This window comes from Battus philenor, unplaced genomic scaffold, assembly GCF_028537555.1.
Source record: "Battus philenor isolate CCGP_79_NKW_IND1 unplaced genomic scaffold, ilBatPhil1.0.hap1 SCAF_26, whole genome shotgun sequence".
Lineage (NCBI taxonomy): Eukaryota > Metazoa > Arthropoda > Insecta > Lepidoptera > Papilionidae > Battus > Battus philenor.
Window position 1 is genome coordinate 1,055,805 of NW_027181689.1, and position 27,995 is coordinate 1,083,799.

The 27,995-nt window shown below is 36.2% G+C and overlaps 2 protein-coding genes across 3 annotated transcripts in view; one reads left to right on the forward strand and one right to left on the reverse strand.

The window, feature by feature from the left end:
* The window catches only part of GABA-B-R2 (gamma-aminobutyric acid type B receptor subunit 2), a 49,153-nt gene extending 48,112 nt beyond the window's left edge, over positions 1-1,041 (reverse strand). The window contains exons 1-2 of the mRNA XM_068768640.1: positions 891-1,041; positions 169-272 (exon numbers count right to left, since the gene is read on the reverse strand). Coding sequence (XP_068624741.1) covers positions 169-272; positions 891-1,041 — 255 coding nt within the window. The remainder of the gene's footprint in view (positions 1-168; positions 273-890) is intronic.
* A 7,802-nt stretch (positions 1,042-8,843) lies between these two features.
* Positions 8,844-27,995, forward strand: part of Sec24CD (Secretory 24CD) — a 32,586-nt gene continuing 13,434 nt past the window's right edge. For both annotated transcript variants that reach the window (XM_068768751.1, XM_068768750.1), the window contains exons 1-15: positions 8,844-8,933; positions 11,357-12,487; positions 12,565-13,067; positions 13,989-14,106; positions 15,161-15,246; positions 16,420-16,609; positions 17,607-17,716; positions 18,872-18,985; positions 19,774-19,863; positions 20,685-20,870; positions 22,484-22,631; positions 23,859-24,019; positions 25,185-25,353; positions 26,302-26,514; positions 27,428-27,622. In XM_068768751.1, coding sequence (XP_068624852.1) covers positions 11,377-12,487; positions 12,565-13,067; positions 13,989-14,106; positions 15,161-15,246; positions 16,420-16,609; positions 17,607-17,716; positions 18,872-18,985; positions 19,774-19,863; positions 20,685-20,870; positions 22,484-22,631; positions 23,859-24,019; positions 25,185-25,353; positions 26,302-26,514; positions 27,428-27,622 — 3,394 coding nt within the window. In that variant the 5' untranslated portion in view covers positions 8,844-8,933; positions 11,357-11,376. The remainder of the gene's footprint in view (positions 8,934-11,356; positions 12,488-12,564; positions 13,068-13,988; positions 14,107-15,160; positions 15,247-16,419; positions 16,610-17,606; positions 17,717-18,871; positions 18,986-19,773; positions 19,864-20,684; positions 20,871-22,483; positions 22,632-23,858; positions 24,020-25,184; positions 25,354-26,301; positions 26,515-27,427; positions 27,623-27,995) is intronic.

Consider the following 27,995-nt stretch of genomic DNA (forward strand, 5'->3'; position numbering starts at 1 on the left):
TACCGTGATCCACGTTTAGCGCAGAGGTCGACCACCGGGGGGGGGGGGTTTAGTTGGTAGGAATCCCGCACAAAATGCATTTCATTAATTTTAAACGCAAAGGAGGTTGGTGAAGAACCGGATTGTCCAGCGATTTACTTGGTTTATGGGTGAGTGCATTAGTGTTACCTCAGTGTCGTTCCACCACATGTGGAGCCGGTAGTTCCTGAGCACGGAGTCGTGTTCGTTGACGTGGTCCAGTGCCAGCTTCACGCTCGGCATTACGCCGCGACCTACAGCAGTGGGACACGAAAGACATTTGGCACATCATATTAACAAAAATTTTATAACTACTATAGGGTGTTTAATTATAAGTGTAAGATGTACAGTTGTAACACGAGATCACTTCGCGTTGCTGCCCTTCTCGGGTTCCCATTGAGTGGACGAGGAAAATTGGCAGGAAGTACTTTTCCCTTATTCTAATGAACTGAAGAGTTGATATGTCTACCCTATTTGTCCATTCCTTTTCTAAACAGTTCAGAACACTTATATGAAAAGCCGTTGTTTCAGCCCATAGACGCCCACAGTGTAACGTTGCACATTAATGTCCCATAAATCTTAGTTCAAATTTTTTACCAAAAAAATCTACCAACCTATATATATATAGCAAGCGCTTGGTTTGTTGTTACATTTTCTTATTTTAAAAATAGTATCTGTTGAGTTTCAAGCAGGCTTTTTCGGAATATAAACTTCCCCAGATGGTATTACTCACGGGCTGACTACACAGACCTGGTTTATGTATGAATACTAAATTAAAAAAAATTTTGAATTTTAAATTGGAACATGGAATGCTTCTGTCTTTCGAACGCATATCCCTTCTGCAGAAGACAGATCAGAGTATAAATAGGTACCAGTGTTGGAATTCTCCACGCCTTTGCCGAAAGGGAAGAAGCCTGCGATGTACACATCCGTTCTCCTGTTCAGGATCGCGTCCAAGTTCGGCTTCTGCGGCAGACCCTCAACCAGCATCAGAATATGCACCAACAGTATCATCTGCAGCATCGTTGCAGCTGAAAAAAAAAGGAAAGAACTGGTTAAATACTTTAGTATTTAATAGAATCAGTCGTTACCTTGCGGAAGTCCACTCTAAGTAAGTAAAAGACCAATATTTAATCACTTCCGCACATGCAGTGGTAGTCGTGCAACAAAGTACACCGCCACTCCGCTTAGTGCCACTCTGTGTTTGGCACTAATCGGTGTAACATAATTCCTGAAGATGCCCGTGGAGGGGTGAAACACGTGTTGAGTGGTTTAACGTTGGCAGTTGTGTAATTCGCATTGTTTGCCGCATACGCATTTATCAGCGGGCTGGCGAGCGGTGCACTTTGTTGCACGACTACCACTGCATGTGCGGAAGTGGCTAAATATTGGTCCTTTACTTACTTAAATATTTTAGGTTTATGAAACTCTATCTCGTGTTACCATAGTGCAAAGAGCTGATAGGTGGTTTGCTGGTGGTGATGTTCTGAAGGTGTGTAGATGGGGTATCTTGATGGTCCTCCTCTTGGTAGAGTAGTTGTTGATGATGGAAAATGATGCACGGTTTCTAATAGTCTAAAATATCTAATAGAATCAGGCGTTACCTCGCGGAAGTCCATCCTAACTAAGAAAGAAACTAAAAAATACTTCCTATGCTATGCAGCAGTCAATACTCGGTGTTTGGCGCTGGTCGGTTTAACATCTCCTGAGGATGCTCCGTGGAGGGGTGAAACACATGTAGAGTAGATTAACGGTGGTAGTTGTGTTTCGCATTGTTTGTCGCACGCGCATTTATCAGCGGGCTGTGAAAATAAGCTACCAGAACCAATAACACGCGCTAAGTCGCTGTCAGAATTTAAAAAGATGGTAAAAGAGCACTTCTTTGGCCTCTAAAATAGAACATTGCGTAGTATTCATATATAAGTATTTTTGTATATACATATTAGTGTATGGTAATGTATGTATTTGTAGTTATGTACACCCTAAACTCCCCTCTCCTTCACGTCTCTCATCTCCATCCAAAGGTTGTCTGGTAGAGATCGCCTCGAGAGATAAGACCGCCTCTTGTACCATATGAATTGTTTCTTTTTTAATTATTATCTATGGTTTAAAATAAAATGTAAATAAATAAAGGATGTTGCTGACCTTGTACGTATATGTTTAATGGTGTAATAAGATTTATTTATTAATAAACTTTTAATTTTAGATTTAAAACTAAGAAACGGAAGGTCTAAGATATCTTGTGGAACTTTATAATATATGCTTACATGTATTATAAAACATTTGTTAAATTTTTAAACACGAAATTTAGACGTAACGTGATTATATTTATTTTTAAACATGTGTTTAAATTTTGATGCATATGTAACCTATATATGTAAATGAATGTTTGTCTGTATCTCTTTTATAGAATCGTATACTATGCATTTGACCGTGTGATGATATTCAGCAAAGTTGTTATGCATGAACTCACAAAGGTTTCTAAGCTATTGTGATCAATTATCGACAGATGGCGCCATTGTAATTATAATTAATTTCATATATCGCCGTGACAGTTCATGTTGATTTGATATGAAACTAAAACAGCGAATGAATGATGTCGTTGCGAGTTGTGAGTGATATGAGAATTTATGGCAATTGTGAAATTCATGCCCGTAAATACATTATTACACTAAAATAAATACGAAAAAAAAAAACAAATGAACTATTTTCCTAGTTAAATTTCACACGGATGAAGGCCACAGATAATATATTAATAAATTTGCATTTACAAATAACAAAAATATTGTCAATTTTTGTTAAAAAAAATATCTGCTATGGAATCACTAGCTTTTATATTATAATAGTTATAATTATATGTGTATTTTAAGCCATGTATAGATGAATGGAGAATAAATAAGGAAGAGTAAGTACGAACAAGAGAATTTATACACACAACACCTGTAACAGTCTTAATCACATCTGTAAACAAATGATTTGAATTCAATTAATAACAAATGTGTAAAACTATTAATTGATGTATGATACAATCTGGTAAGTAAAGATATTGAAGTAAGAAAAATGTTTTATAAAATTCTGATTATCATATAAGTATATATATTACATATTTATATTATCTGTGCCTGTAGATTTACTGCAAGTCATTGGCTTGTTTCTTTTTAAAAATAAAAAACAAATGAATTTAAACAATATATTTATCGTAACACTTTTGAATTTTTATTTATTTTTAATATTATCATTTGGAATGATAACTTTATACATGGTGATTATGTATAGGTGTAACAGCTTTAAAGATGTTTTCTGATAATTGTACTATACATTCACATATATAATATTTTTATGCATGTAATCAATCATCCTGTATATCTACTTACCTTATTACAAACAGGCGTCACCTAACATCTAGTCTAGACGTCTTCAATTGGAAATACATTGATTATTTTAGTAACATTTTCACTTCATATATTCACAAAACTTATTAAAATACATTCGAAAAGAAACACAGATGTACAAACACTACATTTTATATATATTCAACACTTTTCGTATAAAAAAGCAAAGTGCTACGAAGTGTTTCATGATTTCGTCTTCGCTACTGAAGCGATCTTTTCAGACCCTGTACTGACGTCTAAATGTGATCTTCCTTTATTATTCAACACGCAAAAATGAACTCTATCACCAAAGCGTTACGTTGCTTTATTTATAACCATACAATTGTCTTTACATCATCACCCACGAAACTTAATGTCGTAAGTAAATTATTTGTAATTCAAAAATATATCTAAAACTTTCAGTTTTAAGATTGATTATAGTTTGAAAGAATATGAGTCTTATATTATTATGGAACGAATGCGCAAAGCGAGCTGGTAAAATTAGGCTTTGACGCGAATCGATAGAGGGTGGTTCGTACGAAATAGTGTGGGATATTAAACATGTTATCGATATTTTCACAAATTCTCTTTTAATCTATTTTATATTGTGTTAAATGTCGCACTAGTAATGTACTAAATAGTATAGTAGGAGCATCATTATGTCAGCGTCAGTGACAAATTGAAAAGGGGAATCCCACAGAAATATAATTCTTTATCTACATCGTGCGAAAGAGAGCGCGCTACAATAATTCTCGACTTGTGATTGGCTGATGATTATTGTGGGTTTAACATTGTTTTCATAGATCTGTATAAATATAGGCTAAGCTTGATGAATATACACAGCCAAGACCAAGAGGCGTCCCAAAGATGTCGTCATCACTCTCATTATTAGGTTCCCACAAAACACACACTGCAGACACTGCATGCGCTATCCACACAGCATCAACAGCCAATCCACCTGCGACACACCCCATAGGACACCGCGTTCTACACAAAAGAGCAAGACACTACACACCACACGACACTATCAGTTTTAGAGGGTAGCCTCCCCCACCCTAATCACGAACGTAGGCGAGCCGCGGGAGGATCTAGATCCTTCCTTGGATTCCCGATTGATCCACGCTGCCGTACCAATCCGCAAACACTTCGACCACACTATTCCCCTCTATTCGGGTAGAGCTGTTCTTAAGTCTCCTCCGTGTAATACACGCGCGAGTGTGACGTGATATTGCTACCACCGCACGGACACTTTTATACAGCCTTCGAGTACCTGTTGTTCGACTGACGATGACCGCCTCGCTCTTTAGCCCTTGAGCCTCGTGGATGATGAGCGTCCTTGAACCCCTCCATACTACCTATTTATTATATCTCTCCTTACTGGTCACCTTGTATCACCTAGGAAGTCTGGTTTTGAACTAACGGGCGTGGGTTTATATAGTTTAAATGTAACATCTCCTGTCTAGTATCCCCCAATGCTTTATGATGAAGGTTGACGAACAATGTGTGTTACCGGTGATGATTTACGGCAATGAAACTTCGTCTCTCACTATGAAAGTCATTGGCAAGCTCAGTCGCTGAAGGAGCCATGTAAAGGTTATGGGACATCGTCTTCTGCTATGGTGCAATGAAACTAGGATAGCATATATCGACTTGTATAATGTCACGTAGATCTGCGATACAATCGAACAGCATGATATCCAATGCGTGTCGTGTATCTACAAGCAGTCGCGAAGTAATGACTTTAGTTACGCATTTGAGAACGTGGAATGTTAAGAGGGCAAAAGAGTCGCCACGAGAGCCATGCTTAAAAAATTTCTACACAAGTTGAAGTGCCAGTGAGTAGTCAAGATAACATGCAGAACAGATAGCTACAAGTGCCTGAAGGCTCTGGAGTAGAAATCGGCAAGCGCAGGGTAGGATGTCCATCCACAAATTTGACCAAGAACCTTGTTGTTAAAGCCGAAAGAAGCCTTTTTCAACCAGACTATCACTGCTGTTCAAATGGCATTTGCTAATCTTACGGGGGAAGGTAGTAAAGCGAAGAGGGCGCAGCTGTCCTGTGTTATAAAGACAAAGTGTCGACCTTTGTTTCTAAAATTCTGCAGAACGAACATACTGGTTGAAATCAATAAAAATGAAATGTAAATTAGTAAGAGTCTGCTAAAGCCAAAAATTTTGTAATGATGAATAAGAAACCAGAAAATTATGAATAATTGTAAAAGACTAAAGGACTAAACCAAATATATATGAAGGACGTAAATAACCAAAGACTTAAACTAAATTGTACAGAGATAAGTGACATATGATAGTTAGTAAGAAAAGAACCAATATATAGCTACTTCCGCCAATGCAGTAGTAGTCGTGCAATAAAGTGCACCGCCCGCCTGCCGCTAATAAATGCGCATTCGGCAAACAAAGCGAATTACACAACTACCACCGTTAAATCACTCAACACGTGTTTAACTTCTCCACGGGGCATCTTCAGGAGTAATGTTACACCGATTAGTGCCAAACACAGGGTGGTTGTCCTGTATTCTGAAGACATAGAACGCAATTGGAGATCGATATTAGAGAGAAGATTGAGAAAAGAAACAGCGCCTTTAAGTGCGAGGAAAAAAGTTTGCCGTTCCTTTCTGAAATTTTGCAGAGCCATCATACTGGTTGCAATCAATAAAAATAAAATAAATAGGAATTGTAAAAGAAAATAAATTGATTGAACCAGATATAAAAAAGGAGGTAAATGACCAAAATACTTAAATTGAATTTTACTGTGATTTATATAAGTAACCCACTGCGATGTTTTAGGAGTCCAGAGGAGGAAGAAAAATGATGTGTAGTAAGTCAGAAGAATGTTAGACGAGTGAATGATTGAAATTGTGATGAAAAAAGAGAGTAAGAAAATAAAGAAGAAGTACGTGAAAATATTAATAAAAAAGACCCTGTGCCTCCCAAGATAGAGGTTAACGAGGGGTCCCCAAACACAAGGTCCATTAAAAACCATTTAAAATTAACAAGGGCCCCGGGAAGCCTCGGCTCTGGCCGATATATACTACTATTTTACTTGATTGGAAAGCGATCAAGCTCTTAGATTGCTTGGATGCACGATCAGTGAAAAGAAAAAGTGAACTCAGTGACAAGAGTGCACTTGAGATTGCTGAAGCTGGCTTGGTCGGCTACTATTGCCTAGCTTACATCACTACTAACACTTTGGAAAGCGTTATCGCTGAAAGAAGTAGCAAAAGAAACTCCAACAACGCTTCTTTTTAGTATAATCAAGGTTTTTTTTAAATTTCTATCCCCCTGTTTCATGTGGGACAGGAATGTTAGAATTTCAAGGTAATAAGTTTTTCAGATATATTTTTATCAACATTTGTCTTCTTTCTTCTTTCACAGTATCTTTCTATATAATACCTTTCACTCCATAAGAATCATTATTTTTCAACTGTCGCCTTTTATTTTTCTTCTCCATTTCAAAGTATCACAGAATATTACATTTGGGTCTGAAATGTTATTATTTTTTGCAATTAATTTATCATTATATTTTTAGTACTTTTTATCTATTCTTAAATATTTTCACATTTGGGTCTTTCCCTACCCTTTATTAATTTAAAAAGGTATGATCTAATTTTTATTTCTCTCAATTACCTACTTTATAATGACCAGGGGTTGATGTTCCTTGTAACATAAATCCGGATTCATTTCCGGCGACGTTGAGGTTGCGTCGGGTCATTCAGAAACTCGAGTATTTTTCTCGGTCTCAGAACGGTGCGATGTTTGAATGTACCCGCTTCCAGCCAGTCCTAAATGAAGTATATGAAAGCCTATGTAGGGGAATTAATTTATTTTGTAGTTACCTTTTCGTAAGGATAATTTATATAATAAAGGTGACACTTAAATTAAATATTCTATTTATTCTCTCAGTGTCTTTTATGAATGTGACGGATATCGATATAAACAACGACCGCACATCACTATTTATGTCGATGTCGACGCATGCGTACAACAAAAGGGGTGTGTCTTCTCAAAGTATCATTTATTTATTTAAGCTGTATCTAATTTCAATCAACAGATACTTACAGTTTCATAAAAAGATAATTAAGATTTAAGCGAAAAAGTTAAGTTTTTCCTATTAATTTAATCACTGTTTTGATATTTAATATTTTTATTCGTAATACAATTTGACAGATTTAGTAGTGTCAAATGCTTTCTTTTGTTATGTCGCACTCAATAAATCGTATTTCATATTTTTTATTTATTGATTTATGTCTATAATATATGATGATTATTTACAAAAAAAAGTTATCTATATCGTATATTGCAAGACAGTGATAATATGATTATATTTTAATTGAAATGGCATTTTTTTTTAGTTACATCTTTACGCGCCATTTTTTACATCAATTGACATTTATCGGTTTTAGGTCACTCTGTGGTTGTTAAAGAAAAGACAGGGACTTTTCTAAATTTCTTTTAAATTTTTTATTCATCCTCTCCATAAAAGCTTTCCTTGGCCCTTAATACAAGTTGAAAAATAATAGCGGGATTGGTCAAAGCATTCTCTGCTTTTACGCCACGCAACACATTTGTTGAATTATTATTTGTGATAAAGCTGTATTAAAATCGCAGTTATACTTTAGGAAGTAAATTGGAGTAATAAAATAATACGTAAAATACTAATAATAAAAAAATCTGAACTCACAGGACAGTAATAAATGTTATACCAGAACATGCATAATTTATCTTATTGGTTAGTAAAAAAAGCCCTAAGGATTCGTTTACACGTAGGTAAAAGACAAATTTCTTTTTAACTATGAAAATTATGTTCTTGATAATTTTGACTGTAAGCAGACTTTTTGCGTTTGTGGATTCGATAATATTTTGCATTACATTGATTTTTGCCTAATCTGTGCGAAACGAAAAAAAACCACTTAAATATACATTTACTAAACTAATAATCGCATGTAAACACATCTTTAAATTTATTAACAAACGTTTTAAAGACTGCAATTGAAAGAGCGCTACATTAACCCGGTTCGCGCAAATAGGAGTCAATATTAAATTACTCATATTAGACTAGTAAACGTTATGAATAATTATTTATTATTGCAATTTGAACTTTGGTCCTTAAAAAATAAAAAACAGTTTTATCTGTTACATTTAAAAATTGACACATTGCAAATTAATTGCCAGAACATATACTATCGTTTCGTTATTTCAATATTTTTAGAACTAATATAGTTAAAACTATTTTACATTTGTTTTAAGCGTGAATAATAAATATTTATTGTGATAAGAATAATAATTTAAAAGGTTTATTGATGTATAAGCTGGTCGAAATCTCGCATTTATAGGTATATAAATATAGAAAGTTAAAAAAACACGTTTCTTTGTACGCATACACGGTGAAATTTGAAAAGTTCCACATAAGCGGAGTGAAGCTGACAACACCGTCTGCCAGAATACGTGGCCCCGAAGTCTGTGCAGTTCATGTGTCTTGTTTATATTTTTTATTGTGAAAATTCGCTGAATTTTGCATTAGAAGCCGTAAGTATTTGATGATATAATTGTTCTCTTTATATCCTTATTTGCGTAATTATCGTGTAAACAACATCCTTGAAGATATACTGGATCATATTGGAGACGGCATCTGTCAAATTCGATACTAACAAGATTTTGTGATGAATTATTGGATTTTCGTTTAATTATCTTTATATATTACATTGTTAAAGCTCATGGTGTAATATGTAATAATTGCGTTTTGTTTCAAAACTATTCCTTTGTCTTAATTTCTAATTTTTTTCTTATAATTTATACGCGTAATTATTTGTCAACTAGATTGCATCTTTGTAGTTTTTGGATATGTTTTGTAATTATAATTATTAATAACGCTACAATTAACATAGTATAAGAAATACAATGTCTATTAAAAATAAAGCATGTTCATAGATATGGATGGAAATTGAACAATAGTGACATACTTGTTTCCTATATGATGAGTGTAGTGGATTATACTAGATTTAAAACATTGAATATATTATTCCGATATGACGTGATAATTTATTTTTTCAGTTTTTTCTTTAATTTCTTTTTTTTTTTTGTTTCTTTTCGTTTAACAGTTTATAGAATGAGTCAATAAAGTCAATTTTATTATCAATTAAGATTACCAATCATTTATAATTAACATAGATACACAAACGGAATCCATGAAACTTTTTAACATATTTACATTTTTATACAAGATGATTGGTAAAACATGTAGGTTTTTAAGAGGTGAATGGTGAGATGTTTTGGTGGTGAAGGGTGAGCTTAAAGCTATATTATATCTATTACTAATAATCCTGTATAAAGTGTTCTATGTAAAATATGTTACATAAATTTATGTTTTCTTTTGGAATGCAACTAGCCAAGAACTTCATTTACTTTTTAAAGTGTTCTATACATTTATTGACAGCAAATGAGTCAAAGGCACCAAAATCATATTTAATGACTCAATGTGAAGTTTCATGTTGCAATATATCTTCCATAATGTATTCTTTAGTTGTTTTTAGTCATTTTGCCTGTTTGAATATGCACATTGGTAGGCTTTTTCATGATTATCATCACCATGTCAGTTGAAACACATCACTTTAGACTTCATAATCAGTCTAACACTTCGCATCTAGCGACTCTCTGAGACCTTGACAATGTCATCAGAAGAGGACATCTATCCACATGTCTACTGGCTTGTGGTCTACACTTGCCAAAGATAAACCAAGGTAACCAATGTAGCTGGAAGAATTGCTCGATAGAAATGGTGTATCATGATGAAAGGAAGTTTCTTGAGTGGCAACCACAAGAATTATGTCAAAAGACACCAATAATGTAAATTATTTATTGATCAAAAGAGAAACTGTATAGTTAACCCTTTATAAGTTAGAGGTGATATTTTCACCACCGTGACTTTTATTTTTTCATCACAGAAATTTCATCCACCAACCGTATTTCTTTATTCAGGCAACTTTTAGGATTATCAATAGACAGTTTGACACAATAGAAACATAGAAAGTTTGAACATATGTACATATGTTTTTAATTTTATTATATATCCCTAACCATTATTAACTTTATTGTTCCTCTGTCCACTCCTTATGACCGTTAAAGGGTTGAGGAGCATAGGAAAAGTTAGCTCACGTCTTATTCTTCTATTACTTCCTAAAAAATTACCAGGATGTCGGTTCCATCGCTGTACGCATCAAGTAACTTCAAACCTTAACTATGTCATTGATCCCCTAACTTAATGAAATGTGAAGTAACTTCTCCCAGGCTTGCTGCAAAATCAATGATTGACATCCTAAAATTGCTTGGTTGGAATGATCTTCACAGGATGTTCAGCTCCCAAGATCTGATGCCTTTGTCTTTGAACTCTTCATTAATGCGGCATGCTCTTTTATAATAGCTCATAAATAACTTTCCAATTCCGGTATTGTTCCTTCTGGTGTAATGGCTTAAGTTAATACTGAGGAAGTATTAGAGCTAGGTTATGAAAACAAAGATTGGCTGGAGTACAAGCTTATGGCCTTCTCTAAATTTGTCTTTACCAGTGGATATAGCCTAAGCATATGTTCTCTTTAATCTCGGAATTCCGAAGCAAGTAGATGATATGTGAGACATCTAAAAGTTTTTAATTGCTCTTTTTCATTTTGCATACTTTTTTTTTAATTTATACTTCTTACACTACCTTTAATTTAACACTGCACCTGTGAAGTGGTTAACTGATAGAGAAAGTCTTAGATATTACATTCACTAATGTACTTTGTGTAGGCAGTTTATAAATAAATTATTATATATTATAAAATATATTATCTGGAAACAGTAACAAGTAGTTAAAATGTAACTACATATAAATGCATAGAATATAATATAATTAGATCAATATATTGGTCTAATTGTTTAGTGGATGAATTTAATAAAAATTTTCTTATTTCTAGGTGGTTCGGCTTCCAACAAGATGATGAACCCTCAGTATATACCATCGGGACCAAATAACAATGCACCTCAGAATCCTTTGGGCTTCCCACCTACATCTCAAGACTTCAATGGAGTACAAAATGCTAATATCTACAGTCAAATGCCACCTAACGGTCCACAAATGCCTATGAAGCAATTTGACCAAACTGACATGTCGCAAAAGATGCAGAACATGAATTTAAATGGCCCACCAGGAATCCCTTCTTCCCAATTGCCACCTGGACAGTATCCTCCAGGCAGTTTTCCCCCTACCTCTAACTTTGGCCAGTTACCTCCAAATGTAAGGCCTCCAGTTTCAATGTCAGGAAGGCCTCCTGTAAGTGGAGGTCCCCAATTTCCTCCTCAAATGCAACCTCCTTCATCAACACCAGGTCCCATCCCAATCTCTCAATCTCAAGGGCTTGGTCAAATGCCTAGTCAAGAACAAAGTCGCCAATTTCAAGGACCACCTTCCATGTCTATGCCCCAAGGGCCTCCAAAGCCAATGGTTTCACAACCAGGTCCACCAACGGGACAACCTGGTGCTCCCCCACAGCAAATGACCCAAATGCCACCTCACTCACAGCCTGGTCTTCCTCCTCAATCTGGCATGATGGGCCGTCCTTTAGGTGCACCAGAGCAGCCTAAACCACAATTGGGAGGGTATCAAAATATGGCACCACCAAGTAGTCAACCTGGATTGCCACCGCAGCATGGTTTACCAACTTCTCAGACAGGTTTGCCCCCGTCTAGCCAACCTGGCCCTGGTATGCAACCACAACAAAACATTCAACCGCCTCAAATGCGTCAACCAGGGCCTCCAGGACCTAGTTATCAAGGACAACCTCGTGGGCCACCAGGAGTCCCTCCGCAACCAGGTGTTATGCCTGGACAGATGCCATCACAAATGGGGCCTGGGCAAATACCTCACTCACAGGCTAGTCTACCACCCCAACCTGGGCAGCAAATTCCGTCTTCACAGTCACAGTTTCCATCTATGCCTGGTCTTCCCCACATGCCGCCGCCCCTATCTCAGCAACGAGCACAACCTGGTTTTGCACCATCTGGACCTTCAGGACCTCCAGGACCTCCTCACAGTTCAGCATATAGTGGTATGAATATTTATACATTGTAGAAAAGGAACCATCAAGTATTCCAAAAAGGATTAAAAATAAATGTATTTTTTCAGGAATGCCACAAATGCCAGGCCAACCTCCAATGCAAAGTCAACCACCAATGCCAGGACAACCACCTATGTCAGGATTACCACCAATGCATAGTCAACCTCCAATGCCTGGCCAACCTCCAATGCCCGGCCAACCTCCAATGCACAGCCAACCTCCGATGCATGGCCAACCGCCAATGCATAGTCAGCCCCCAATGCCTGGACAACCACCACTGCATAATCAGCCTCCAATGCCCGGGCAACAACCCATGCCAGGACAACCACCAATGCCAGGCCAACATTCAATGCACAGTCAACCCCCAATGCCTGGCCAACCCCCCATGCCAGGGCAGCCTCCTATGCCTGGCCAACATCAAATGCCTGGCCAACCTCCAATGCCAGGACCTCAAGGATATCAGCAGCAGTCCGGCTACCCACCATTCCCAGGGCAGCAACCAAGCTATCCAGGGCAGCAGTTTGCACAACCTCAGCAGAGGCGGCTTGATCCAGATCAGATGCCAAGTCCAGTAAGTAATTATTTGTATTTCCTTAAAAATAGCCAAGTCATTATTTTATGTTACAAAACCTGACGTCAAAGAAGAGATCAGTATATGCTGACTCCTTCCAATGACACTATAACAAAGATATTCAAACCCAAATAGGCTTATCTTGAAGCTGCATGAACAAGTGGTATTGTGTGAAAAAGGAGTGCCTTCATATAAAACAACCCTAACCTGCTGAAGAATTTACCAGCATAGATAGTGAATATTAACTTATTTCTAGAACAGGTTTCTAAAGCCTGGTCTCTCACTCTGGGCTTCATTAACAAGGTCTCCGTCATTCAAGACGAGAAGGCTATGGCTTTTATTTTAAATGACCCCTGCTATTGGAGGCTTCTTGCTCTCCCCTTATTTATGGGACAGAGCATTACAATCTTATTAATAATTTATAATATCCTTAATTAAAATACTTATTAACTTTTAGAATTAATGAAGAATAAGTTTCTGTTTTGTTTATTTTAGCTTTACTTAGTTCACACCAGTTCTTACCGGACCTGTACTATTTTGAACTTTATACCTATTAATTAGGTCAAGGCAATATTTGGAACGCAGTCCTGTCTTCCAAATGTCTACTGCATGTGCGGAAGTGGCTAAATATTGGTCCTTTTCTTACTTAGGATGGTCTTCCGCAAGGTAATGCCTGATTCCATTAAATAGTCCTGTCTTCGTCACTGTTTATCAGTGAGGCAATGTTGTCTTCACTAACCTTCTTTCCTCGCAGGAGCTCAGAATCGCATCAAAGTCCTCCAAATAGAGGGTTATGCTTGGGCTACCCACATAATAGACATGTTAAGACTTTGTTAATACTGCCTGCAGGATGCTTCCAAAACGTTCTCTAAGAATGGCAAATGTCAATTGTAAAAATGGAGTATGTAAATTGTTTTCCAGATCCAGGTGATGGCAGATGATCAGCAGAATCGTGGTGGTGTGTTCGTAACAAACGAGAAGGGTGCGGTACCACCTTTGGTCACCACCGACTTTGTTGTGGACGACAAAGGAAACTCGAGTAAGTCAATCAAACATTTGCTATCACAATGAATATTGTGAAACTATGGGTTGCATCCCACGATAATTCAAGCCCACGATAATTGTATTTTAATTTAAAATCTCTTTAATACAGGCACTTGTATATGACAGCACTCCTAATAATACTTAAGATGGTAGTTGGTTAATTATGATTGGTGTTTGGATTTTACTTTATTTATGGTGGTATAATAATAATTATTATTAACACCAGTAATTTGTTTTGATTTCCCAAAGGCTGCCATAGGTATATAAATTTACACATTGAAATAATTGAACAATCAATCAAATCAAAAATAATTGTTCATGTGTACATGCAGCTCGCATGTGGTTCGCGAGCCGCAGTTTGACCACCCCTGATATAAAGCATGTAATCTAATATATAAAATTCTCGTGTCACGGTGTTCGAACTTGAACTCCTCCTAAACGGCTTGACTGACTTTTACCAAATTTTATATGCGTATTCAGTAGATCTGAGAATCGGCTACTATCTATTTTTCATACCCCTAAGTGATAAGGGTGGTCCCCTAAATAATTTTTTTATTTTTTAGAAAATTATTTTTGGTTTTTATTTTATTATGATACAGCATACAAAAATACATACAACCTTAAATTTTCACCCCTCTACGATCAACCCTTATTTTTTTGTTAATTAAAACCCTATTTTTTATTGCAAAACAACGTTTGCGGGAACAGCTAGTAGCATATAAATTTAAATATTGACATAATTCGACAATCAATCAGAGCCAAATAATCCAAAGAGCTTCATGTGGCTTACGAGTCGAAATTTGGCGACCCCTTATATATATAATAAAACTACTTTGACTTGTAAAATGATTTTTAATATTTTAATTTAATATTCAGATATGTTATGAAGGAGTGTCTTGTATAACAAAGTTGCGCATATGTTCTAACAGTTACCATGTGTCGTCTCGGAGCGGATAGAACACTAAAATATAGTTACTTCCTTGTTATTTTGTTTAAATAACAGCCAAGTTCATATACACTAATGTAAAAAATCTATTATAATTTTACAGGTCCTCGCTATATTAGAAGCTCAATGTATAGTGTTCCGGTTACTGCTGATTTACTGAAGCAGACATCCATGCCTTTCTGTCTTATTGTAAGTATTTGAAAAAAGAATAATAGACTAAATTAAATTTTGTTTTAATCAGGCATAATACTTGGACTGATGATGATCTTTGTAAGTTCATCTGAAGACATTGCTTGCAGTTCGCTTTGTGCTAGTTGTACTGGAAAAATCTGTGGGGGACACTTTTGTTCAGCTGTGAAATTCTATGGTGGAAGCCTTTGTCCAGCTGTGGATTTTTTATGACTGAAAATATGATAATGAAGTTTCATAGAGCATAGTAGAAATTTAAGTATTTGAACTAATTTTAGGTATAAAGAATGCTGACCATAATTATAATAGCATGTATGTAATAATCAAAACGGTGATTGTCTGGTACCTCAAGAATGGACATGGTACTCTGAGTCCAAAAGCCAAGACATGGGAGAGTGGAAAAGGATCTATGTTAGGCCCCATGTGACTCAGTTGCAGCTGACCAGAGGCAATGAAGGATGTTGGAGTAGCCCTTTGCCCTAAGACATTCTGAAACAAGAGATATTTTATATTTTAATGTAAAGTACATTAGTTGGGAAAATTTTTTGAAAGTTAGTCAACAATGAGATATGTATATATACACATATATGTGTACGTGGGTGGGTGTGTGTGTGTGTATGTGTAACATTCTGACAAAAGGTTTCCTCTAGCTGTTGCCATGAGTCTATGATTTTGTCACTATTACACTTGTAATTTACTTTGTAATTTGTGTGGGAAAAGAATAGTTTTAATTTAAAATTTGCTTTGTAATTGATTTTTAATTTATTTCTTTTACTCGATATCATGTGATCTGTCATTTACTCGTTCAAAACGCCGCAGTATCTGAAGATGAAGGTCATTAACAAATGTGTGTTGCCAGTGATGACATATGGATCAGACGTGATCACTTATGATGGGCCTCATAAGAAAGTTCAGGGTCACCCACAGATATATGGACAGTGCTGTGTTAGGGGAGTTATGCTGCCAACCAAGGTCACCAACATAGATTAAAAAGTTATTTGTCTGAAGTGGCAGCGGGCTGGACACATCGTACCACCAGCCAAAACTAGACATCCCACTAGGTGGACGAAGTTCTATAGACTTTAAATTTTAATTCCTTATAAGATAGGTTTGAGGAGAGTCTCAATATAAAAAAAAAAACCCGAATTAAATGTATGTAATAATTTTTTTAAGATTTCACCAATGGCAGAGACAGTTGGATCAGAACCAGAGCCTCCGCTACTGGACTTTGCAGCCCTTACTGGATCCCCGACAATGGGTCCAGTGCGCTGCAGCCGTTGCAAGGCATACATGTGTCCGAGCATGAAGTTTATTGATGCTGGAAGGCATTTCAAGTGCGCTTTCTGTAAAGCTACTACTGAGGGTAAGTCTTCTGTTTGGTCATCTAGAACTAGAGATGGGTAGCTCGCGAGTTAAAGACAAGAAAGATATATATCTTTGCAAAAGATATAATCACTCTCCAGCTTGTGTGTGTTTCACTTGTATCTCTATATTTTTATACTTAAGACTCATTTTCGTTATTGAGTTACAAATCGTTCAGAGTTAGAGAGAAAAAAGTGGGCTTGTTTAGCAATTCACATGCAAAAGAGAGAGACGGATAGCTATAGCATGTTTGTATTAAAAATGTAAACTACGGATTTTCGGAACGACAACACGCGCATTGGCTTTTTTTTTTGTGCTATATGTCAAACATAAAATGCTTAATAGGAAGCAAATGCAACCCAAAAAAGCTCACTAATTGGATATAATTTTCAGCATTCCATTATTTCAATTTTACATGTTTTATTCCACCATACCGAGTTCTCAGTCTGAGCTAAAAGAGCCGAAGGTATAAAGGATATGTTTTTAATCTCAGCTGCCTTATTCTCTCTTCGAGCTGTACTGAGCTAAATGAGTTAAAGATATAAAAGAGTGATATATATCACAAGATCGAAAGCATATAAACCAATCAAGTTATAGCTCTCTTTGAATGAATATATTTTATCAGGATCTATAAGCTTCCATAGCTAGATTGAGCTTATATAAGCTGTATTTGTGGAGCATTTTGAACAAGTCGACATAAAATCTTGTTCTAAGTTAAGATAAGCTAGAAAAAGCTAGACTGAAGACTACATGTGGTATTAGCGATACCAAAGAGGGAATCAATCGGTTGAGGATTACCAAAACTTGGTGTGATCTTCGATTTTAATAACCGACAGGTGCATGAAAATTGTGTCCTGGTCACTGCCACTTCAGATGGGCAATTATACAAACTACATTGGTCATTTAGGTTCTTCTCCAGCATGTCATTGAACCTCCGCCTGGTGGGTAGGTATACGCCTCCCCTACCGGCTTGTCTAATGCAAAATATTCTTCCTCAGTGCCAATGGAGTATACGCAATACATTAACAGTATGCAGCAGTATGGAAGGATGCCAGCCGAGATGGCACTTGGCACATACGAGATTGTTGCCACCAAGGAATATTGTAGAGTAAGCGTTTTTTTATTTCATCTGATATAGCACAGTTCTTTAAAATTTTGTTCAGTTAAATAAAAATCCTGGTCAAGTTTTTGTAGGATCTTCTAAATGCATTTGAAACGCTTATAGCCTTAAAGTTGAAGCATTTCATTATACACTCGTGCAATGGAATCGACTCACCCATACAAAATTAATGTGTTTTATATTTTTTTAAAAGGTATAAAATGTATTTATTTATTAAAGCTTATTATCTTTAAACTTTAAATTTACACATTTAATCATTTTAATCCAATCACCACTTTGAAAATGTAGAGGTATGAACTTAAAGCTATTTATTTAATAAATTTTTGATCACTTTTTTTCTTCATTTAATTTCAATTCCCTTGGTTTTTTTTACTAATTAATATTTTTGTTACTTTGTAATTAGAATTCGATTAAATTCAATAATAATGCGCAGATTTTTGGGATTATATATACATAAATATATGCTTGTTATTTTTTATCGTTTACAAATATAAGACAACATTTATCCATTTTGCAGAGGTAAGTCGATTCGCTTGCACGCGAGTATAGATAAATTTCAATGTAGTTTCTATTAAAATACTTTCACATCGTAACCACATTGTTATAATTTGCCGCTAGATGGCGCTGTAATTAATCACGACAATGTTTTATATCTGTTACGACGCTGGGCATGGCTACTCGGTTTCGAAGGAATTGTCTATCATTCTGTATATGCTCCCTGGTTGTTGCTAAATTAGTAGCAATTAGCTGGGGCAACAGTCTCGTAAAACAAAACCCCGAGGCAAGGCTTCGGTGACCAGAGGATATTTAAAAAATTGGTACGAAGTGGTATGGCAAACATGAATAGTTTTATTGGCATTTTTGGCCATAATCCTCACCCATAAGCTATTATCATGGCGTTCTCTGTTACGTATTTTACATAAATGAGCCATATGGAATTTTTATGTTTTAAAAGCTAAAGATTGTTAAAATAAAAATTCGTTTATTCAACATTGGAACTTTTAACAGAACTCTTATTAACCATCATCTTATTATCTGATGATATCTTGAATTTGGAAGGAAACATCTACGAATAAAGCATTATGTTATTACTAGATAGTAAGATGAGAAAATAATTTACTTATGTATTGTTTCGTTTTTCAGAATAACAAGCTACCAAATTCTCCGGCCATTGTGTTTGTAATTGACGTATCGTACAATGCCATCAAGAACGGAATGGTTCAAACTGTCTGCGATAACATCATGGATTTCATAGATGTGAGTAGATCTCAATTTTTATATATATATTTATTTATATATATAGCTATTAGTTTATTTATATGTGTTTTTATGTGATTTTAATGTTTTATGTTACCAGTTTCACATATATTTATTAATTTATCTCCGCACTGCTAGTGGTTAAATGGCAGAGAATGGCTTCGGATTACCTTCGCCTTTATAAATAAAATGTTTAAAAAGAATTTTAAATAAATTAAGTTACCTATAGTATTCTGATCACATACCCGAGGCAACCCCTAGAATGGAATCCTCAAGGAAAGCATAGACGTGGCCGCTCAAAGCGAACCTGGTGGCGGAAGATCACTGCAGAAGCGAAGGCAGTTGGAATGACGTAGAGCGAAGTAAAGCGCGAGGCTCAAGACCGTTAGGGATGGGGACGTACTGTGAACACCCTCTGTCTGATCTTGGAGATATAGGAATAAGTGATGATGATAGTGTTCTGGTCGGAAGGTGTGGAAAAAATTGTGAAAATAGTCTGTGTAAATCCAAAACAGGAAAAGTGCGAGGACCTCCAAAAAGGGGGCGGGGTCTTAAAGAGTTATATGACCCGCCCACTGCTCCTTCTCAACTTATCAGTTGGACTATATAGAAAATACTTTTGTCTTTATATGAATCTCATTTCAGATTTGATCTATTATGTGATTGAAGCGATTTAAATGCAATATTTATGAACAAAGATTGGATATTAGGATACACATGTAGTTATAGTTTAAGGGTTAGCTAACTATGGAAAGGATTTCTCTAGATCTGTGCGTTTTTATTTACAGGCGATGCCGAAAGACGAGCAGACTGGCAAAAGTTTGACTCGAGTCGGATTCATAACATACAGTTCTACAGTGCATTTCTATAACATAAAGGTACTGTGTTATAACTTTAAAGTTGCTTAACTTAGACCTCCATAGTAACTTAGCTCAAGTGATTCCTTAGTAACCTCGAACTGTTGAAGTTACTCGCTTCAAGTCACCGATAAGAGACCACTTTAAGCTGGTAATGGGATGCGTGTGGTGATATATATGAGAATAAAGTGATTTAACTATGATCAGGGAGATAGAAAAATTATATACAGGGTGATTGTATATAGAAGTAGAAACTTTATATCAGGGGTGGTCAAGTTCCTTGATAGTTCAAGCCATTGTTCAAAATTTGAAATGTTTTGCGAGCCGCAATTTAATACGCATTTTAAATACGCAGAGGAATACTATGTTATATTTACTAAAATTATAGAACAAAAGTACAAAATATGTGTGTTGAAGTTAGATGTAACGGCACTTATGCCAGCACATATAATAATACTTAAGTTGCCTTTTAGTTGGATTTCGCTAATTTCATGGTGGAATAATAATAAAATTATTATTATCATTCATACTTAGTAATTTGTTTCGATTTCCTATGAGCTAACATAGGTTAGATTTTTAGATAGAGAATTTAAATATTGATATTAGAGTCAAAAATAATTGTTCAAAGATGTTATTCACGCTTTATAAAACTTATACATACATCTATATCTAGTCAACCTACATAATTTTTTAATTAAACATTTCAAACATGCTGTATAGTAACACATCTCATTTTGTGAATATAATCTGTATTGTCATTATTAAAGCTATATTTCAGCTCTGAAATCTCTTCATCAAATATTTAGTGCAGCAATGTGATTAAATGAAATGTATATCCACAGGGTACATTAGCACAGCCGCAGATGATGTCCGTGGGTGATGTGTCGGATATGTTCGTGCCGCTGCTGCAAGGATTCCTGGAGCTGCCTGAAGACAGCGGGTCAGTCCTCACTGCGCTGCTGCAGCAGCTTCCATCAATGTTCCGTGACAATAAGGAGACGGAGACTATACTGCTTCCAGCGGTTCAGGTTAGTTGACAGCACATAGCAATGTTTTTGTTACTAGTGGTATGTTCTTGGCCAAGCTGACCACATGATGGTTCTTAGTTTAGATAGAATCAATATCAACATAGTTTTGTTGTTGAAGAATACACTTCCAATATAACATAGTTCTGGAAAGACACTTGTTACATCGAACAACTTTTATTTATTTCCCCCGCTATTGGGAGCCTCTCGTACCCCTATTTTGTTTGAGACAGGGACTTTATTTACAAATAATTTTTTTAGGGTTTTATCTTTATTATACACTCACTTTCATTCTTCTCAATTTCTTTTATTCTTTCCTTTTATCCTTTACAATATCTCGCAATATTTTTTGTTCCTTTATTATTTCTTGCTTTCATCGCCTTCCTTTCCTCATCTTTTTTAATCTTAGGTGGCTAGGTATATTTATTTCTAATCTTTATTTTATTCTTACATTTTCTATCATTATCTTTTGATATTACAGATTTGTTTAGATTAGGGTCTTGTCTTACATTCTATTATTATTTAATAAGTTCTTTTACATGTGTTTTATATGTGCATTTTGGTTCAAGTTTTCCTATTTGGTTTTGTTATTTTTTATTGCATTTCTTACCACCCTGCAAGCAAACGATAGAAATGATGGGCGAAGGTTGTCGTCGCCCAACATTAAGGCGATGCTTTCCGTATCTATTTTCATTTTAGCCGACGTTTACTGTTGAACAATTTATTAGTACATGAGCTATTAAAGCGAAGTTCAATTCGAACTTACTAATGCGAAAAGATAGAATAAGGTATAGACTTCCCTTAAAGTTCACCATGACGTCGGGTCCTTTGTTGCTATGTCGCCGGTCATGTAGTGGGAGGGGGGGGGGGGGGGCGGGGTTAAGCAGGCCGCGTCAACCAGCTCGTGGTTGCTATTCAAGCATCTTTCGAACCAAATGGCAATCGGCACTAGCGATGTACCCCGGCCACTGCTACTTTAAACGAGAAATTTTTCAAACTATATAGTTTGATGGTGACCTTGGTTCTTCTATGGACATTATAATTTCTATTTTTGACAAAAAAAAATGATTTTATAAATCAGGGGTGAGCAACCTTTTTTGGTCGGAGGGCCGCAGTTTCAAAAACAGTGGGCCATGAACAAAAAAATAAAGTATATATTGAAGGCTCAAACCATGTTCTTAACGTAATTTATGTCCGTAATCAACCGATTTACAACTAATTAGACACTTTTATTATCTTTAAAGCCTTGATTCTAACATTTAAAAAAAATACATTACACAAATTAAAATTTACTTGCTTCGAGGGCCGCATGCCGCGGGTTGCTCATCCCTGTTATAGATAATATTACAAATATTTTAAAATCTGTAATGTTATCTGTTCATCATTATCATGTTAGGTGAAAGACGCTCAACGCTAGAGATAGGTCTCCCTCGAAACTTCTGAAATTCAGCTTCCAGCATCCTTAAGTCATCAATTCACCAATAGTGGGGCTACTCAGGAACCTTTCAACTCAAATTGCCATTTTAAACAATCACCTGTAGCATTTTTCTGATTTAATACTGAAGCACAGGCAAGTTTTCATATATTTTTGATAAATGAGTCTTCTGTTCCTCCAGGCTGGTCTAGAGGCGTTGAAAGCGGCTGATACATCTGGACAGCTGTTGGTCTTCCACACAACCCTGCCCACGTATAACGCACCCGGCAAGCTGATAAACAGAGAGGATAGGAAACTCCTCGGAACGGATAAGGAGAAACAGATACTTTGTAAGTTATAACATTACCCGGCGTTAAATATTGCATATCGACCATTAGAAAGAGACAATCGTCTAATTTCGGCGTTGTAGAGCGTTATCTCTGTCGCACGAAATACAAACAGTCTGGTATCTATTAGGAGCTGTTACAACAAGTATCATTTGCTTCTTTTGATAATTATTTTTATTCTTTGTATAAAATACACCAATTTTTCTACAAGTGTCTTCAGGTTGGGATAAAATGAAATAAAAAAAAACCTGTTCACATTATGTTTATGTATTTAATTATTTAGGAAAATTACAAAAAAAATATAAAACAAGTGTACAGTACTTGTTTTATATTTTTTAAAAATTAATATTCAAATCAACAACACACAAAATAATTGTTTATGCTTAAAAATGATTGCATGTAAACACATCCTTAGCTATGTTCGCTTACTAATGAGTTGAGCTGTGTTTTTTCATTATGAGTACGTGGTCACTACCAATATTCTATATTAGATGTTTATAGACCAAAATACTATTTTAGACTTTAAAATATAATTTGTAATATTAGAAATAAAAAAAACATATTATCGTCTGGAAACCGTATATAGCGCATTCTAATCCATTTATTTTGCAACAGTAACATGAGCACAAATAACATCACAAATACAAACATATATACACACACAAAAAACAGAGAGTAAACCCACGCGGTGGGTCAATCTCGCTGAGCGATAATGCAGCCAACGAACATCGTGGGCCTTTTTTACGTGTGACATGAATACGAACACGACCCAGTATATGTTAATACTTTTAACTGTATTTGGAATTTTATTATAATAAAAAAACTTCACATATAAACACATCCTTATCTCATTATCAATCTATCGAAGTAATAATAATTAATTCTGGACAAAGAAGTCTCTAGACCATGGTTGCACGGACTTATTAAGACTAGGGGCCACTCGGGCAAATAATGAACTGATGGCGGGCTGGCCGCTAGAAGTATAGGTAATTAAATTTTTTGGTTTTATTCTGGAATAGAATTCAATATTTTTCGAATGTACGAGAGTATTATTTTTGCTGTCGGCGGGCCACCAGTATTCGACCGGCGGGCCGCGATCTGGGAATCCATTCTCTATACAGAGATGCATAGGTACATCTATGTCCAGCATTCAATGGCCTATGGTAGAAATGATGATGAAAATAGAGAAAGAGAATGAGACTGGTTATGATAATGTCTATTTGGTTCCAGCGCCCCAAACGACCGCGTATAACGAACTGGGTCAGGCGTGTTCTGCGGCAGGGGTGTGCGTGGAACTCTTCGTTTGTAACAACGCGTACGTGGATGCAGCCACCATCGGCCAGCTTCCTCGTCTAACCGGTGGACAGCTGCACAAATACACATACTTCTCTGTAAGTCGCTATATGGTATAGCACCAATGTAGCTGATGGGTCACTTGGAGGACAAATACACGTTGATCTTTAAACCACCTTGGTCGGTGATGGCTAGAAGGTTTAAGACTCCCACAACCTTGTGCCTCAATGGAGCTTGTTCCTCAGGCTGTGATATCATCCCTCTCTTAGTGATTGAGGATGAAGATTCGATATGGTCCAAAATCATTATGATAAAAAAGGAGGGGGAGGCAATGTGATAATCCAGTACAACTGTTTCCTAATGTGGGACCCGTGTCCCAGTGGTGGGCAATTGCACAGTTATGAGATGCAATTAGAGAATGGTCTTGACACGGGTATAGCCCTTTCGCACTTGTTTATAAATTATATATGTTACATATGGTGGCATAGGAATTGTAATAGTGGTAGGGGGGGGGGGTTTGTACAAAATACTGCTGGAAACACTGCTGGACAAGTTAAACATAGTGGGTAACTTGAAAGATTTGAAGAAACTCTTGATGGATCAACCCAGTTCCTCGTACTAAGCTATTTTGAATAACCTTTACCAGGATATAGTTTATTTGTTTATAGCAAATCATAAAAGGAGTCTGGGAGAAAGGCAGGGAGCTTACCTCGTAGTTTTGAAACATTATTATAATAAAGAAGGTTTCGTAAAGCATCAACAAAATTAGGGTGGACTATGCTAAATGTCATATGAGGAACTGACGAGTTACCTCGTCTTCAGGGTTCTCTAGATCAGAAGACAATCACAAAGGATGTTTTACTTGAATTAGAGTTATCAACCTAAATTGTTCAAGTGAAAATTATTAAAAAAAAAAATTCTTTGTGAGTGCTTCTCAGTTCTTCTCTTGTGAAAATGGCTCTAAAAGGATTTAAATTTTATTTTAGTTTTTATTAATATAGTTAGATTCATATTAAAATTAGTTATTTATTATCTGTCTCTGAAGAATTTGTATTGCCATAAGTTACTGGCCTATCGCATTGAAATATGAAAAATAAATTTTATACAGTATGATTGGAAATAGGTGTAAAAGCTGCTTGTTGTCAAAGATGTTATACAACTATATATAACAAATCAACCTGTATACTATATTATATTTAAAGAAAGTGAATTTGGTTGAGACATGACCGTTTGGTGGTAGCAATATTGTTTTATATTTCGCAGGCAGAGACAGATGGTCACCGTCTAGCGTGGGATGTCCGTCGTGTGGTATCCAGGGCAACGGCACATGACGCCGTTATGCGAGTTCGTACATCCACTGGAGTACGAGCAACTGACTTCTTCGGACACTTCTTCATGTCCAACACCACCGACGTGGAACTGGCTGCTATTGGTAAATATTATTTTAAACTGTATTTAAAAGAAAAGTTAGTTTAGTTGTGTTACATATTTCAGACTGATTAGTTAATAAAGGTTGATTAGAATTAGCGATAAAATCTTTGAAATAAATTTCTGACACGTGATCGACTATCACATACATTTGTCCTTTTAAAATCTTTTTTACACCTATAACTAATCACCCTGTATACTTGTTATTTTAGTCATAGAATGTCCACTACTGGACTGGCTTACCCAAAATTTCGAAATGGACCTTAACAAGTTTTTTTTTAATGGCCCCTGTTATTGTGGACCTCTCATACTCCATATCTTGTAGGACAGGGTTCAATATTCTTTAATGATTTTTTCACTGTGTTTTCTTTTTATTTCTGTACTCTTTGATTATTCTTGACATGAACAATCTTTCCTCTTTTTTTATTTTACAATTTTCTATCATTCCTTTTCATACACATTTCCGTTCATTCATCGCCTCTCTTTAGCCTCGTTCCTCAAATATCACATTTCTTTACCTTTAATATATATTTATTTTGTGATATTTTACATTCTTATTTAATACACTAACTTATTACGATTTGTCACAATTTATCACAGTTTTCTGTTTCTATTTTATTTATCTAATATTATTTTGGGTTTTTTATTTTGTCTTCCTATTTCTTTTAATTCTAGTTTTATTTCTCTTTTCTCTATCTCCTGTTAATTTGGTTGTTGAAATGCTGACCTATCATTGTCATCTTTCATTAGTGAGGTGATGTTGTCATCGCTAATCCCTTTGCACAATCAAGGCCAACCGAGGTCCTCTGAATGTGGGAGAGCTGGCTATCAGATGCATGATGATCTGGTCCACACCTGGTTCACAGAAGCACCTTAACAAGGTTGTCTGTCAACATTATGAGTAGAGGTCCTATACCACCCTGCATAAATATTTTTTTGGTTGTGCCTATAGATGCGGATAAGGCAATCGGCGTGGAGATAAAGCATGACGATAAGCTGACGGGAGAGGATGGAGTCTACATCCAGGCTGCGCTGCTGTATACGAGACGCTGCGGCCAGAGGCGGCTGAGGGTTCTCAACTTGGCGCTGAACGTAGCCCACCAGCTCGCTGACGTCTACCGAAGTGCCGAACTCGATACCACCATGGCATTCCTCTCTAAACAGGGTGAGTACATAGATTCTCTGTTTATTTATGTGCTCTTGGCAGAAGAAGGTCTATTTCCACTTATTCAGCTTTTCTACCGAGGGGTTGATTCTGTGATCTCTGTTCTATTATACCCTGTACAAGTCTTCATTTCTCCAGGTCGAACAATCTCAAATATGAGTGTGAATTGTTTTCTCGCCATTTTTGTTCCACCGTTTCATTTCGCATGTAATAATATGGAATTGATCCATTGTAAAAATGAGTGACCTCTGTATCTTGAGTCATTCACTTCACCCGGGAGAACAAGTGTTAATAGTGACGTCTTTTGCAAGACCAAAGTATTTGGAATAAGTTAAATGTCTGCCCACGAGACTTTCTGGTAGACCGCTTATACAATTAAGCTGGTTCAAATGGTATAAAATATGTCTACCAAATTCCCCAAATTCGGCCAATAATGCTACAATTATATAGAGATTAGATATAACAAGAGTATTTGTGTTTTGGTTAAGTGTATTGAATATGCAAGTTTTAATTTAAAACAAAGGATGGCGATTATATATGATAAGAAAAGATTTTAGATCTAAATATAAGTATGTATTGTATATAAAAAGATTTATATAGAAAGGAAAATTAAATGAGGAAAATTAAAAAACTGAACTTAAATACACTGTGAAAACATCGCAAAGAAAAAAAGAGAAAAAACCGAAAGAATTTGTGAAGGATGAGCGAGTAGAAAATATATCTCTATCTCAAAATAAGGTAGGGGTACGAGAGGTCCTAAATAAAGTGGGCCTTTAAAAAAAGGTGAAGTCGTTTTTTTGATGTCCCGCCAACGCCCATCCACCTGGACCCCTGAGAATCCATCTGGACCACTTTGAGAACTAAAACTTCAATGGGTTTCCAATTATCATGTCATAATATGTATATGTTGCAGCGGTGTGGGCGTTGAGGGATGCAACACCTCGACAGGTGCGGGAGGGTCTATCCTCCCGATGCGCACGTTCGCTGGCAGCCTACCGCCGCCACTGTGCCTCTCCCTCCTCCTCCGGTCAGCTGGTCCTCCCAGAGTCAATGAAGCTGCTGCCGTTGTACACGAGCTGCGTGCTACGCTCCGACGCTATTGCTGGTGGTAAGTCCATGGTGATAACGGTAACTGGTCGTAGATGGCTCAGTTACTTCTGTAACTAATTCTGCTAAACTTAAACTGACCCTGTTCAATATATATTTTTTAATTTATTCAAATTCAGTTTTGCAATATATGTAAGGAATTTTGTCCGTCAATTGGTAGACTAAGCGAAGTGATGTATGTTTATTATTTTAATAGCATGTTATATGGTTACGCTATTTTATTGAGAAGGGGGGGAAAGAGGAGGAATATCTGAATGGATGGTTAAGTAACAAGGTGATCTTTTTCGGTACCTTTGGAGGGGTCGCCAGGATATCAAGAGAAACATCCCGGAGGGAAGCTATGCCTCCTCTGACATTACAGTACAGGCCGTCGT